The sequence below is a fragment of the Telmatherina bonti genome, assembly GCF_933228915.1.
Source record: "Telmatherina bonti genome assembly, chromosome: 20".
NCBI classification, from domain to species: domain Eukaryota; kingdom Metazoa; phylum Chordata; class Actinopteri; order Atheriniformes; family Telmatherinidae; genus Telmatherina; species Telmatherina bonti.
Window position 1 is genome coordinate 35740475 of NC_136618.1, and position 14239 is coordinate 35754713.

At 45.4% G+C, this 14239-nt stretch overlaps 1 protein-coding gene across 1 annotated transcript in view; it reads left to right on the top strand.

Moving 5' to 3' along the window:
* Positions 1 to 5140: 5140 nt before the first annotated feature.
* The window catches only part of vstm2a (V-set and transmembrane domain containing 2A), a gene marked incomplete at both ends in the record, with an annotated part of 149087 nt that continues 139988 nt past the window's right edge, over positions 5141 to 14239 (top strand). Inside the window, 2 exons of the mRNA XM_079260017.1 lie at positions 5141 to 5216; positions 6148 to 6314. Coding sequence (XP_079116143.1) covers positions 5141 to 5216; positions 6148 to 6314 — 243 coding nt within the window. The remainder of the gene's footprint in view (positions 5217 to 6147; positions 6315 to 14239) is intronic.

Sequence of the window (14239 nt, forward strand, 5' to 3'; positions counted from 1 at the left end):
GACCAGCAGGGGGAGACAGTGGTCCAGAGACCAGCAGGATGGAGACAGTGGTCCAGAGACCAGCAGGGTGGAGACAGTGGTCCAGAGACCAGCAGGGTGGAGACAGTGGTCCAGAGACCAACAGGGTGGAGACAGTGGTCCAGAGACCAGCAGGATGGAGACAGTGGTCCAGAGACCAGCAGGATGGAGACAGTGGTCCAGAGACCAGCAGGGTGGAGACAGTGGTCCAGAGACCAGCAGGATGGAGACAGTGGTCCAGAGACCAGCAGGGTAGAGACAGTGGTCCAGAGACCAGCAGGATGGAGACAGTGGTCCAGAGACCAGCAGGGTAGAGACAGTGGTCCAGAGACCTGCAGGGTGGAGACAGTGGTCCAGAGACCAGCAGGATGGAGACAGTGGTCCAGAGACCAGCAGGATGGAGACAGTGGTCCAGAGACCAGCAGGGTGGAGACAGTGGTCCACAGACCAGCAGGGTGGAGACAGTGGTCCAGAGACCAGCAGGGTGGAGACAGTGGTCCAGAGACCAGCAGGGTGGAGACAGTGGTCCAGAGACCAGCAGGATGGAGACAGTGGTCCAGAGACCAGCAGGGTGGAGACAGTGGTCCAGAGACCAGCAGGATGGAGACAGTGGATAACTGAAAAAATTAAGGACAGATTTTCATGTAATTTTCAGTTGTTGGAAATGTGAAAAGGAACAACTGGTTACATTTTAGTGGTGACTCGGATCACTGTCTGGATCCGGGGACTTTTTAAAAGCCTTGGTGGAGGTCTGTGCTCTCCGAGTGCTTTTCTAGTACTGGATGTGATAGTTTTGGCATCGGTGGGCGACATGTTGTCGTTAGCAGTGAAGCAAATGAGAAGTGTTTTAGGAGAACATTTCAGCTGACTTGTACTGTAGTCTGTTCTGTTCTGTTAGGTGTGGAATTTGCTGTTCTGTGCAGAGTGTAACCAGGAAACCTCAGGGAATAAAGATAAGAAGAGATGAGACGCTTTGGTAGAAAGCATGATTATTGTAGCAGCCACATTAATGAACATTACTGACTGCAAAGGCAATTAATTACTGCTTGCATCATCACCCTGGAAAAAGTGTTTAATTATTTTTGATGCACTCTGTTGCACTCAGCAAACGTCATGGAGTGTGCTCAGGCAGACAACATGGATGCTGGCAGGAAACCAGCTAAAATGTGGTTTCACTGGCTAATGGCTATTGTACTGGCAAAGCAGATGGTGTTTCATGACAGTTAAAACACACACTGCTCTTCTGCAGCAGAGGTGACATTTCTCTGTTTGAAAGGTTCCTTTTCTTGTTTATTTGTGTTATTATTATTGATAAGAGATGAAATAAGGAAGCGAATAGAGAAACTAAAAAGATGGAAATATTCTGGTAAAAGAAACCAAACTGCAAAATCACAGTAAAACACAGAGAACCAGAACAAAACAAACAGAAAACAGTTGACAGCTTTGTGTTTGTGTTGGGCGGCTGTAGCTGAGGAGGACAAGCAGATGTTTCCCAACTGGAAAGTTGGTGGATGGATTCCACTCCATTCCCCCTGACGAGCCTGTCGGGTGGTGGTGGGGGGGGGGGGACTGGCGAGTTTTCCAGGATGTGTCCCGCCTTTCGCCCACAGACTGCTGGGATAGGCTCCAGCTTCCCCTCATCGGACTCAACGAGTCGGATGATGAATGAAAAAGCCAAAAGCAAACGGTAACCTCCACTACTGTCCAGCCTAAACATGAAACGGAGGAACTGCAGCGTTGCTTTAACGTTACGGTAGGACAGAAAATGATACAAAATCTGCTTCTGATTTCAGCGCCATCCAACATCATCCTCGGTGAGAACTTTCTCCTGGCAGCACCAGGAAAAGGGATTTTATTTATTTGCTTGCTTAACATTTCATCAATACAAATGATTGATCCAGAGCTGGAAACACGTGATGATGTGTCACAACGGTGGAGCAAGAGGCGTCGCTTTGACCACACACACACACACACACACACACACACACAGTGTGTGTTGTCCGAATTAAATCAGATTTTATGATCAACTTCCAACATCGCCGTTAGTATCCAGTAAATGAGATTTACTCGGTAGTGTCCAGATGTCTTCTCGTGAAGTTAGGAAGGAAACTGCGATTTTATTGCCATCCTGTGTCGGTGAAAGGAGGTGATGACGTCAGCAGGAGGGCAGCTGGTTAACTGGTTGTCTTTGCCTGGTAAAGCCGGGGTGGTGATGTTGGGAGCTAGCAGGATGTGAAAGTGGCACCCTGGCTTGGCCCCTCCCCTACATAGGCCACTCCCCTGTGTTTGCCCCTCCTCTTGTCTTGGCTCCTCCCCCTCTGGTTCTGCTCCTTGTGTGATCCGAGGCTTTTTTATTCGCAGCTTTTTCCACCAATGATTTTCTCTTTCTCGGCTGTTTAGCAGGAGGAGGCAAATAAACCGAGCCGGGTCGGGAAATCCTTCCTACATTTTTTCAGCCATGTTTGCCGTCCCAGTTTCTTCTTCACTACTTCTTCGCTGTTTATATGCAGGGTGTGGCTATCAGGTATGCGCTGCTGGAGGGGGAGGAGGGGAGCCGGGAGAAGAAGCTACGAAATATAAGAAATGAACAACTCCATTTGGGTCCGAACATTTACATCTCCTTTGTTTCTCTCATTATTGGAAAATGGTCTGGAGACATAATTGCTGCTTCTGCTCTTTTTCACAGAGCAAACTGAACATCTATCCATTTTATACGAGGTGAACTTGTTTATGACGCGTCGGGTACAGAGCCAGCAACTTATCAGGAGCTGGGACCCGACAAAACACACTATGCGATCCTACCGGGCAACAACAATGCAGAAAGTATTCAAAACTTTAATCCAGTTGGCCACGAGGTCCTCAGCAGATCTAAACCAGAGGGAACCAACCCGTCCCACTCACCCCACCCTGTATCAGCCCCTCCGTTAAAAGCACAGCACTTTGTAAGAAACAGAAAACAAAAAGACATGCAAGGATAAAGGAACCCACTATGTTTCACTAGAAAAAAAAAACAAAAAAAACATCTCACAACGTGGGACAGTAAACCTGTAAAAATATCCTACAGTACTGAATGGCAGGATGTTACTGGTGGAAGTCGTTGGGAGTGGTTGGTCCTTCGCCTGCAGCCAGAGTCCAGGCAGCAGGTTAAAACACAAAGGAAAGAAAAATGGTAGTGGTCCACTGCCTCCCCCAACCAGTATGAAAACAAACAAAAGAAATCAGTCCATATCCAGCATAATAGGAACTCTCCTCCGGCCGCGGGAAATATGTTTCCTGCATCTCTGAGGCACGATGTTTCTCATTTTAGTGGAAGAAGGTTCTAGAAACCTGGTTTAAATGTGAACCAAATGAAAAATCCTGGAAAGGAATAACTCCAGTTTCCTCCCTATAAGTGACATGAGGCAGCCATCCAGGTGTTTGTAACCCAACAGGCTGAGTGGTGTCAGTATGGACAAGTATAGCCGGGTGTCGTCTGCATAGCAACGGAAGCTTCTAGCGTGCCGTCTAATAATATCAGCTAAATGAGGCGTGTAGAAAGTGAAAGAAATCCAGATCAACTGAGTGACTTACTTTGGTGAATGAAGACTCGTCATTCACACGAACAAACTGGAACCTTTCACATCATGTCACCGTGTTTTCCAAGAACTGATTCAGGAGAAGCGTGGCGACGATCTGTGCATCTCCCAGCATGATGGAGGGCAGCGTCGCACTGTAAATGACTAATCCTGGCTCAAGAGTTTGGATCTGTGCCGTGGAAACCCTGACATCTGGATCCAACAGAGGAGTCAAGGCTTGTGGTCAGGAAGAAAAACTTTACAGTGTGCATGTTGGGATGAAGCCATGATGTCCAACTGGTGTAGGGATGAAGGAATGGTGGAAGAGTAAAACATGGCCGCCACATCTTCCATCTACAGGCGGAGAAAGGAGTTCGACAAAAACCAGATTCAGTCATGACTCATCATCAGAATGTAGTGTGTCGGTGATGAGGGCGTGAAAACATCCTGCTGCTTCACACAAACACCTGCTGACAAACATGTCATCATATGAGACAGTTTACACACATCAACACCTGCTAGCTGTCTGCTAGCACACACACACACACACACACACACACAGATGCAAACATGACTGTTAAACATAGGAGGTTCTGAGGTAAAACTAGCAGAACAAGCTGCTGATCAGACATCCCTGGCTCTGGAATTTGGGAATTCAGTAGGTGGAAGAAAATGCTTATGAGAGCAAATACAACCATTTCCTGCTTCTTCTTCTTTTCGGGATTTTCTCACCAGTTACTGCCCCCCCGATTGGTCTCAAATACATTTAAGAGACATTTTTTTAAAAAGAAGCACAGTTTGTTCCCATTACAGGAGAGGGCAAAGTGTTCCCAGTCTGCTGGGAGAACCATCATTTTCCAGTCTTTTCTGCTGGTTTAATGACTCAGGACATGCTGTCCGCTTGTCGGGTCGCTGGTCAACCACACACACACACACACCTCATTTCTTTCCGGTCTGTTGCCTCTTTGACCGATTAAGTACCAAGGCTAATTTATTTATTTATTTATTTTCTGCTTTATTACATTTGATGTCTAAGTTAGGAAAATTTTAAACAATGAAATGAAATAAAATCAAAGAAAATGAAATTAACTCAAATAAACTGAACTGAATTGAAACAACATCCATCCAAAGAGCAGCTGTAATAAAGGACCCTCTTCTAAATGTTCTGCCAGATTTCTTTGATTCATTCAGGTTTTTATTTGCCAGCTGATTCTCACATGAAGCCAAACGGCAGAGGTGACGGAAGCCCGCTGGGCCGGGTGAGGAGTGTGTTGGTGGAGGTGGGGAGTGTGTGGATCCGCCAGACTGACGTGTCTCCGCCAGCGCAGAAGAAGACTGCAGCGGCTTCTTCCACACAGTCGCGAGACAGAGCAGGAGGAAGGAAACAGGAAGTTCAGCAGCTGCAGCTTTCAGCATGTTCCTCCTCCGGAACTCTCCGTCCAGACTCGCTCTTCCAGCGGCTGCCTGACTCCTCCGGAGAGCAGCTTTTCTCTTGGCTTTGCAGCGGAGACAGACTGTTTCCCTCCATCTGATGTGAGAAGAAGAAGAGGAACGTCTCTGCTGGAATCATGAGGACACCTCAGGACTCCGCTGGATTGCTTTTCTTAGCGGGATTCTGTGTCCAGCTGGGATTTGGTTTTGAAGGTAAGAGGCTCACTGGGAGCAAACTGGGAGCAAACTGGCGCTGTGATGCGGCTGTGGGGGCTCTGCTGCCCTGCGCACCGCGAGCTGCTCGCGCGGAGAAAGTGCAGAAAGTGCGCAGTGCGCGTGTCTGCGGAGCGGTGGAGATGATGATGATGATGATGATGATGATGACATGTTGCGTGATTTCTGCTGCGGGGAAAAGCAACTGGTGGGCTTTTCACGCGCCAGTCTGGCTCGCTCTCCCCCCGCATGAGAAACGGTTTCCTGGTGAAGGACAGGATCTAGTCCAGGCAGCACCGTGGGACGTGTCAGCACCGTGGACAGCCGCCGCGTGCAGCTGTCCACGGTGCTGAAACCACGCGCCGTTCCGCGCGCCTTCCCTCCGCTCAGTGTTAAGATCTTCCTTCTCCACCAAGAACCTGAAGCAGGAGGCTTCCTTCTGCCTGCTTTGCACAGTTATTTATTTATTTATCGTTTAATTAATTAATTTACCTTTATTTATTCATCTTTATTTATTTATTTATTTATTTATATTTATTTGTTTATTTATTCATCTTTATTTATTTATTTATCGATTCCAGCAAAATGTGACGAAAGTTTTAGCTTTTCTTCTTCAGGCTTTTTGTCGGATTTGTTTGACTCGCACGAGCCCCCCAAAAAAACGAGATGTTGAGGAAAATTCCATGAAAAGAATTCTGCGCGTGTCTGCGCGCGAGGACGCGTCTGAATAATTCAATGTTTGTGCGGAGAGGGGGGTTTGGAGGGGGGTGCATCTTCATCAGGCTCCTTTCCAAACGTCCACCTCGCGCACGGCAGCCAGCTCCACTGATTAGTGCACGATGATTTATCTGCCTGTAGAAACTGTCCCCTCATCTATACCCCCCTCCCTCCCTCTTCCTCCCCTCTCCCCCCCCCCCCCCCCCCCCCCCAGGTCGCTTCACGGATCTGCCCTCCAACATGACGGTGAAGGAGGGCCAGAACATAGAGATGGCGTGCGCGTTCCAGAGCGGAACCGCGTCCGTGTACCTGGAGATCCAGTGGTGGTTCGTCAGGGCTCCAGAACCCACTGACAGCGTGGAGGACGTGGACTCTGCAGAGGTACAGGGACCCTTCACTTCATTCACCCTCCTGATACCCCTGCGGTCGGGGGGAAGGGGGGGTGGCAGCATGTTGCAGACGCACAAGCGCGTGCTCGCCTATCGCGCCACAACTTCTCACCAAACACTTGCTGTCCTTATAAACATCCAGCTTTTAGAAATGATTAAACACTATTTATTATCCCCCCCCCCCCATAATTACATGATAGATGAAGGAAACGAGCCTGAATGGATGAAAAATGGTGAATCGATCCATATTCTGCTGATGTGACTCATTAAGATGGAGAGGCTTTACACCCCCCCGCGCCGTTGCTTTGAATGGCGAAGGGCTGCTTAATGGGTGGGGGTGTTCTCCAAACAGACGGAAGCGACCTGGTCTGGCTGACAGCAGGTCGTCCATGTTGGGGGGGGGGGGATTTCTCATGGCAGACATCAAACATATATTTTGTCACAAAGAGGAGGGATGTGTGTTTGCTTGTGTGTTTGAGGAGGGGGTGGATGTAGCTTGATATCCATGTGGCTTTAATTATTGCTCCATTGTTGCCCAGCTCTCACAGCGGCTCCGGCGGCGCTTTGATGTGGGTTTGAGCCGACATGACTCCTGCATGTTGGGCTGAAGTGGCCCATTGATGCACACATCACATTGTTCACATTTCTTATCAGGCAAAGCTGTTTGAAACGAAGGCTGCTGCGTGCATTGTTCGGAAACAGTCAGGTTGGCGTGTGAAAGAAGTGGTTTGGAAATCACCAGGCCTTCTGGAAACAGTCTCATAGAATGCAAATATTATGTTTACAGGAAAGTGTTGATGTGTTTAGAGAGGAGGACATGAAAGACAGGAGAACACAGCTCCTTCCTGGAAATAAAGCAAACGTTATCATCACATGACAAAACGATGCCGAACCTCTCTGTGCCACGCCATGCCGTTCCAGACAGCCATGACATCACACAGCCATGACATGACCTCACCAGGGTCAAACGACTCCAACAGGTCCACTTGGACCAGGTTCTGGGATCAGTCTGCATTCCTTCTTGCAGTTTTCTGTTGATGGCTCTGAATGATAGAAATCTCTCCACATAAAGCGCAGATCTGCAGCTACAAACTTCTGCTTCTCAGTCTTGTCCAACACAAAACACATTTCTCTGCGTGTCATCCAGAAAGACGGCGTGATGTCATTCCCTACGTTTTACCACTCTGTGGGCCCCTGAGCAAGGCCCTCAGCCAGAAGGTCCTGGCTGGGATCAATACAGCTGTTTAATTAAATCTATTATATAAGATATTATTTTATTACAGGACATATAACATTTCTATAGCTGCTGTGTGTGTGTGTGTGTGTGTGTGTGTGTGTGTGTGTGTTACCTCAAGTTAACTCTTGCTCCTACTTTGTGCAAGTTTATTTCTAAATTATGTTCAATAACAACAATGAAAATATAAAATATATTATAAAAAACACAACAATGATAATAGTTATAACAATAATATAACAATAACAATAATTCATTTAGAGTGGCTACAAACCTCGGAGGTGGAGGTTCTGCTGGTTTATGCAAACCCACCTGGAAGGATCTTTTCGGGTGTTTCTGAGAACGGGTCTTGGCCTGACTTCAATGTCGTTAAATGTTGGAGTGATCTGGGTCAGCATCTGGAGGTTGGCAAAAATCATTTTCAGAATTTCTGCATATCACACTAAAGGTCAGAAAATCCAGGAACAACATTCTGGATACTACCATCCAGAACAGGAACAATGTTCTAGATTCTACCATCCAGAATGGGAAGAACATTCTGGATACTACAGTCCAGAATGGGAAGAACATTCTGGATACTACCATCCAGAACAGGAACAGCATTCTGGATTCTACCACCCAGAACAGGAACAGCATTCTGGATTCTACCATCCAGAACAGGAACAACATTCTGGATACTACCATCCAGAATGGGAAGAACATTCTGGATACTACCATCCAGAACAGGAACAACATTCTGGATACTACCATCCAGAACAGGAACAATGTTCTAGATTCTACCATCCAGAATGGGAAGAACATTCTGGATACTACAGTCCAGAATGGGAAGAACATTCTGGATACTACCATCCAGAACAGGAACAGCATTCTGGATTCTACCACCCAGAACAGGAACAACATTCTGGATTCTACCATCCAGAACAGGAACAACGTTTTGGATACTACCATCCAGAACAGGAACAACATTCTGGATACTACCATCCAGAACAGGAACAACATTCTGGATACTACCATCCAGAACAGGAACAACATTCTGGATTCTACCATCCAGAACAGGAACAATGTTCTAGATTCTACCATCCAGAACAGGAACAACATTCTGGATACTACCATCCAGAACAGGAAGAACATTCTGGATACTACCATCCAGAACAGGAACAACATTCGGGATACTACCATCCAGAACAGTAGGAACATTCTGGATACTATCATCCAGACCAGGAACAACATTCTGGAAACTACCATCCAGAACAGAAAGAACATTCTGGATACTACAGTCCAGAATGGGAAGAACATTCTGGATACTACCATCCAGAACAGGAACAATGTTCTAGATTCTACCATCGAGAACAGGAACAACATTCTGGATACTGCCGTCAAGAACAGGAACAGCATTCTGGATACTACCATCCAGAACAGGAACAACATTCTGGATACTACCATCCAGAACAGGAACAATGTTCTAGATTCTACCATCCAGAACAGGAAGAACATTCTGGATACTACCATCCAGAACAGGAAGAACATTCTGGATACTACAGTCCAGAATGGGAAGAACATTCTGGATACTACCATCAAGAACAGGAACAATGTTCTAGATTCTACCATCCAGAACAGGAACAACATTCTGGATACTACAGTCCAGAATGGGAAGAACATTCTGGATACTACCATCCAGAACAGGAAGAACATTCTGGATACTACCATCCAGAACAGGAAGAACATTCTGGATACTACCATCCAGAACAGGAAGAACATTCTGGATACTACCATCCAGAATGGGAAGAACATTCTGGATACTACCATCCAGAACAGGAACAATGTTCTAGATTCTACCATCGAGAACAGGAACAACATTCTGGATACTGCCGTCAAGAACAGGAACAGCATTCTGGATACTACCATCCAGAACAGGAACAACATTCTGGATACTACCATCCAGAACAGGAACAATGTTCTAGATTCTACCATCCAGAACAGGAAGAACATTCTGGATACTACCATCCAGAACAGGAAGAACATTCTGGATACTACAGTCCAGAATGGGAAGAACATTCTGGATACTACCATCAAGAACAGGAACAATGTTCTAGATTCTACCATCCAGAACAGGAACAACATTCTGGATACTACAGTCCAGAATGGGAAGAACATTCTGGATACTACCATCCAGAACAGGAAGAACATTCTGGATACTACCATCCAGAACAGGAAGAACATTCTGGATACTACCATCCAGAACAGGAACAACATCCTGGATACTACCATCCAGAATGGGAAGAACATTCTGGATACTACCATCCAGAACAGGAACAGCATTCTGGATTCTACCACCCAGAACAGGAACAACATCCTGGATACTACCATCCAGAACAGGAACAATGTTCTGGATACTACCATCCAGAACAGGAACAACATTCTGGATACTACCATCCAGAACAGGAACAACATTCTGGATACTACCATCCAGAACAGGAACAATGTTCTAGATTCTACCATCCAGAATGGGAAGAACATTCTGGATACTACCATCCAGAACAGGAAGAACATTCTGGATACTACCATCCAGAACAGGAAGAACATTCTGGATACTACCATCCAGAATGGGAAGAACATTCTGGATACTACCATCATGAACAGGAACAATGTTCTGGATTCTACCATCCAGAACAGGAACAATCTTCTGGATCCTACCATCCAGAACAGGAACAACATTCTGGATACTACCATCCAGAACAGGAAGAACATTCTGGATACTACCATCCAGAACAGGAACAACATTCTGGATACTACCATCCAGAACAGGAACAACATCCTGGATACTACCATCCAGAACAGGAACAACATTCTGGATACTACCATCCAGAACAGGAACAACATTCTGGATACTACCATCCAGAACAGGAACAGCATTCTGGATTCTACCATCCAGAACAGGAACAACATTCTGGATACTACCATCCAGAACAGGAAGAACATTCTGGATACTACCATCCAGAACAGGAACAACATTCTGGATACTACCATCCAGAACAGGAACAACATCCTGGATACTACCATCCAGAACAGGAACAACATCCTGGATACTACCATCCAGAACTGGAACAACATTCTGGATACTACCATCTAGAACAGGAACAACATTCTGGATACTACCATCCAGAACAGGAACAACATTCTGGATACTACCATCCAGAACAGGAACAACATTCTGGATACTACCATCCAGAACAGGAACAACATTCTGGATACTATCATCCAGAACAGGAAGAACATTCTGGATACTATCATCCAGACCAGGAACAACATTCTGGATACTACCATCCAGAACAGAAAGAACATTCTGGATACTACAGTCCAGAATGGGAAGAACATTCTGGATACTACCATCCAGATCAGAAAGAACATTCTGGATACTACAGTCCAGAATGGGAAGAACATTCTGGATACTACCATCCAGAACAGGAACAATGTTCTAGATTCTACCATCGAGAACAGGAACAACATTCTGGATACTGCCGTCAAGAACAGGAACAACATTCTGGATACTACCATCCAGGACAGGAACAACATTCTGGATACTACCATCCAGAACAGGAACAATGTTCTAGATTCTACCATCCAGAACAGGAAGAACATTCTGGATACTACCATCCAGAACAGGAAGAACATTCTGGATACTACAGTCCAGAATGGGAAGAACATTCTGGATACTACCATCAAGAACAGGAACAATGTTCTAGATTCTACCATCCAGAACAGGAACAACATTCTGGATACTACCATCCAGAACAGGAAGAACATTCTGGATACTACAGTCCAGAATGGGAAGAACATTCTGGATACTACCATCCAGAAGAGGAACAGCATTCTGGATTCTACCACCCAGAACAGGAACAACATCCTGGATACTACCATCCAGAACAGGAACAATGTTCTGGATACTACCATCCAGAACAGGAACAACATTCTGGATACTACCATCCAGAACAGGAACAATGTTCTAGATTCTACCATCCAGAATGGGAAGAACATTCTGGATACTACAGTCCAGAATGGGAAGAACATTCTGGATACTACCATCCAGAACAGGAACAGCATTCTGGATTCTACCACCCAGAACAGGAACAGCATTCTGGATTCTACCATCCAGAACAGGAACAACATTCTGGATACTACCATCCAGAATGGGAAGAACATTCTGGATACTACCATCCAGAACAGGAACAACATTCTGGATACTACCATCCAGAACAGGAACAATGTTCTAGATTCTACCATCCAGAATGGGAAGAACATTCTGGATACTACAGTCCAGAATGGGAAGAACATTCTGGATACTACCATCCAGAACAGGAACAGCATTCTGGATTCTACCACCCAGAACAGGAACAACATTCTGGATTCTACCATCCAGAACAGGAACAACGTTTTGGATACTACCATCCAGAACAGGAACAACATTCTGGATACTACCATCCAGAACAGGAACAACATTCTGGATACTACCATCCAGAACAGGAACAACATTCTGGATTCTACCATCCAGAACAGGAACAATGTTCTAGATTCTACCATCCAGAACAGGAACAACATTCTGGATACTACCATCCAGAACAGGAAGAACATTCTGGATACTACCATCCAGAACAGGAACAACATTCGGGATACTACCATCCAGAACAGTAGGAACATTCTGGATACTATCATCCAGACCAGGAACAACATTCTGGAAACTACCATCCAGAACAGAAAGAACATTCTGGATACTACAGTCCAGAACAGGAACAACATTCTGGATTCTACCATCCAGAACAGGAACAATGTTCTAGATTCTACCATCCAGAACAGGAACAACATTCTGGATACTACCATCCAGAACAGGAAGAACATTCTGGATACTACCATCCAGAACAGGAACAACATTCGGGATACTACCATCCAGAACAGTAGGAACATTCTGGATACTATCATCCAGACCAGGAACAACATTCTGGAAACTACCATCCAGAACAGAAAGAACATTCTGGATACTACAGTCCAGAATGGGAAGAACATTCTGGATACTACCATCCAGAACAGGAACAATGTTCTAGATTCTACCATCGAGAACAGGAACAACATTCTGGATACTGCCGTCAAGAACAGGAACAGCATTCTGGATACTACCATGCAGAACAGGAACAACATTCTGGATACTACCATCCAGAACAGGAACAATGTTCTAGATTCTACCATCCAGAACAGGAAGAACATTCTGGATACTACCATCCAGAACAGGAAGAACATTCTGGATACTACAGTCCAGAATGGGAAGAACATTCTGGATACTACCATCCAGAACAGGAAGAACATTCTGGATACTACCATCCAGAACAGGAAGAACATTCTGGATACTACCATCCAGAACAGGAAGAACATTCTGGATACTACCATCCAGAATGGGAAGAACATTCTGGATACTACCATCCAGAACAGGAACAATGTTCTAGATTCTACCATCGAGAACAGGAACAACATTCTGGATACTGCCGTCAAGAACAGGAACAGCATTCTGGATACTACCATCCAGAACAGGAACAACATTCTGGATACTACCATCCAGAACAGGAACAATGTTCTAGATTCTACCATCCAGAACAGGAAGAACATTCTGGATACTACCATCCAGAACAGGAAGAACATTCTGGATACTACAGTCCAGAATGGGAAGAACATTCTGGATACTACCATCAAGAACAGGAACAATGTTCTAGATTCTACCATCCAGAACAGGAACAACATTCTGGATACTACAGTCCAGAATGGGAAGAACATTCTGGATACTACCATCCAGAACAGGAAGAACATTCTGGATACTACCATCCAGAACAGGAAGAACATTCTGGATACTACCATCCAGAACAGGAAGAACATTCTGGATACTACCATCCAGAATGGGAAGAACATTCTGGATACTACCATCCAGAACAGGAACAGCATTCTGGATTCTACCACCCAGAACAGGAACAACATCCTGGATACTACCATCCAGAACAGGAACAATGTTCTGGATACTACCATCCAGAACAGGAACAACATTCTGGATACTACCATCCAGAACAGGAACAACATTCTGGATACTACCATCCAGAACAGGAACAATGTTCTAGATTCTACCATCCAGAATGGGAAGAACATTCTGGATACTACCATCCAGAACAGGAAGAACATTCTGGATACTACCATCCAGAACAGGAAGAACATTCTGGATACTACCATCCAGAATGGGAAGAACATTCTGGATACTACCATCCAGAACAGGAACAGCATTCTGGATTCTACCACCCAGAACAGGAACAACATCCTGGATACTACCATCCAGAACAGGAACAATGTTCTGGATACTACCATCCAGAACAGGAACAACATTCTGGATACTACCATCCAGAACAGGAACAACATTCTGGATACTACCATCCAGAACAGGAACAATGTTCTAGATTCTACCATCCAGAATGGGAAGAACATTCTGGATACTACAGTCCAGAATGGGAAGAACATTCTGGATACTACCATCCAGAACAGGAACAGCATTCTGGATTCTACCACCCAGAACAGGAACAGCATTCTGGATTCTACCATCCAGAACAGGAACAACATTCTGGATACTACCATCCAGAATGGGAAGAACATCCTGGATA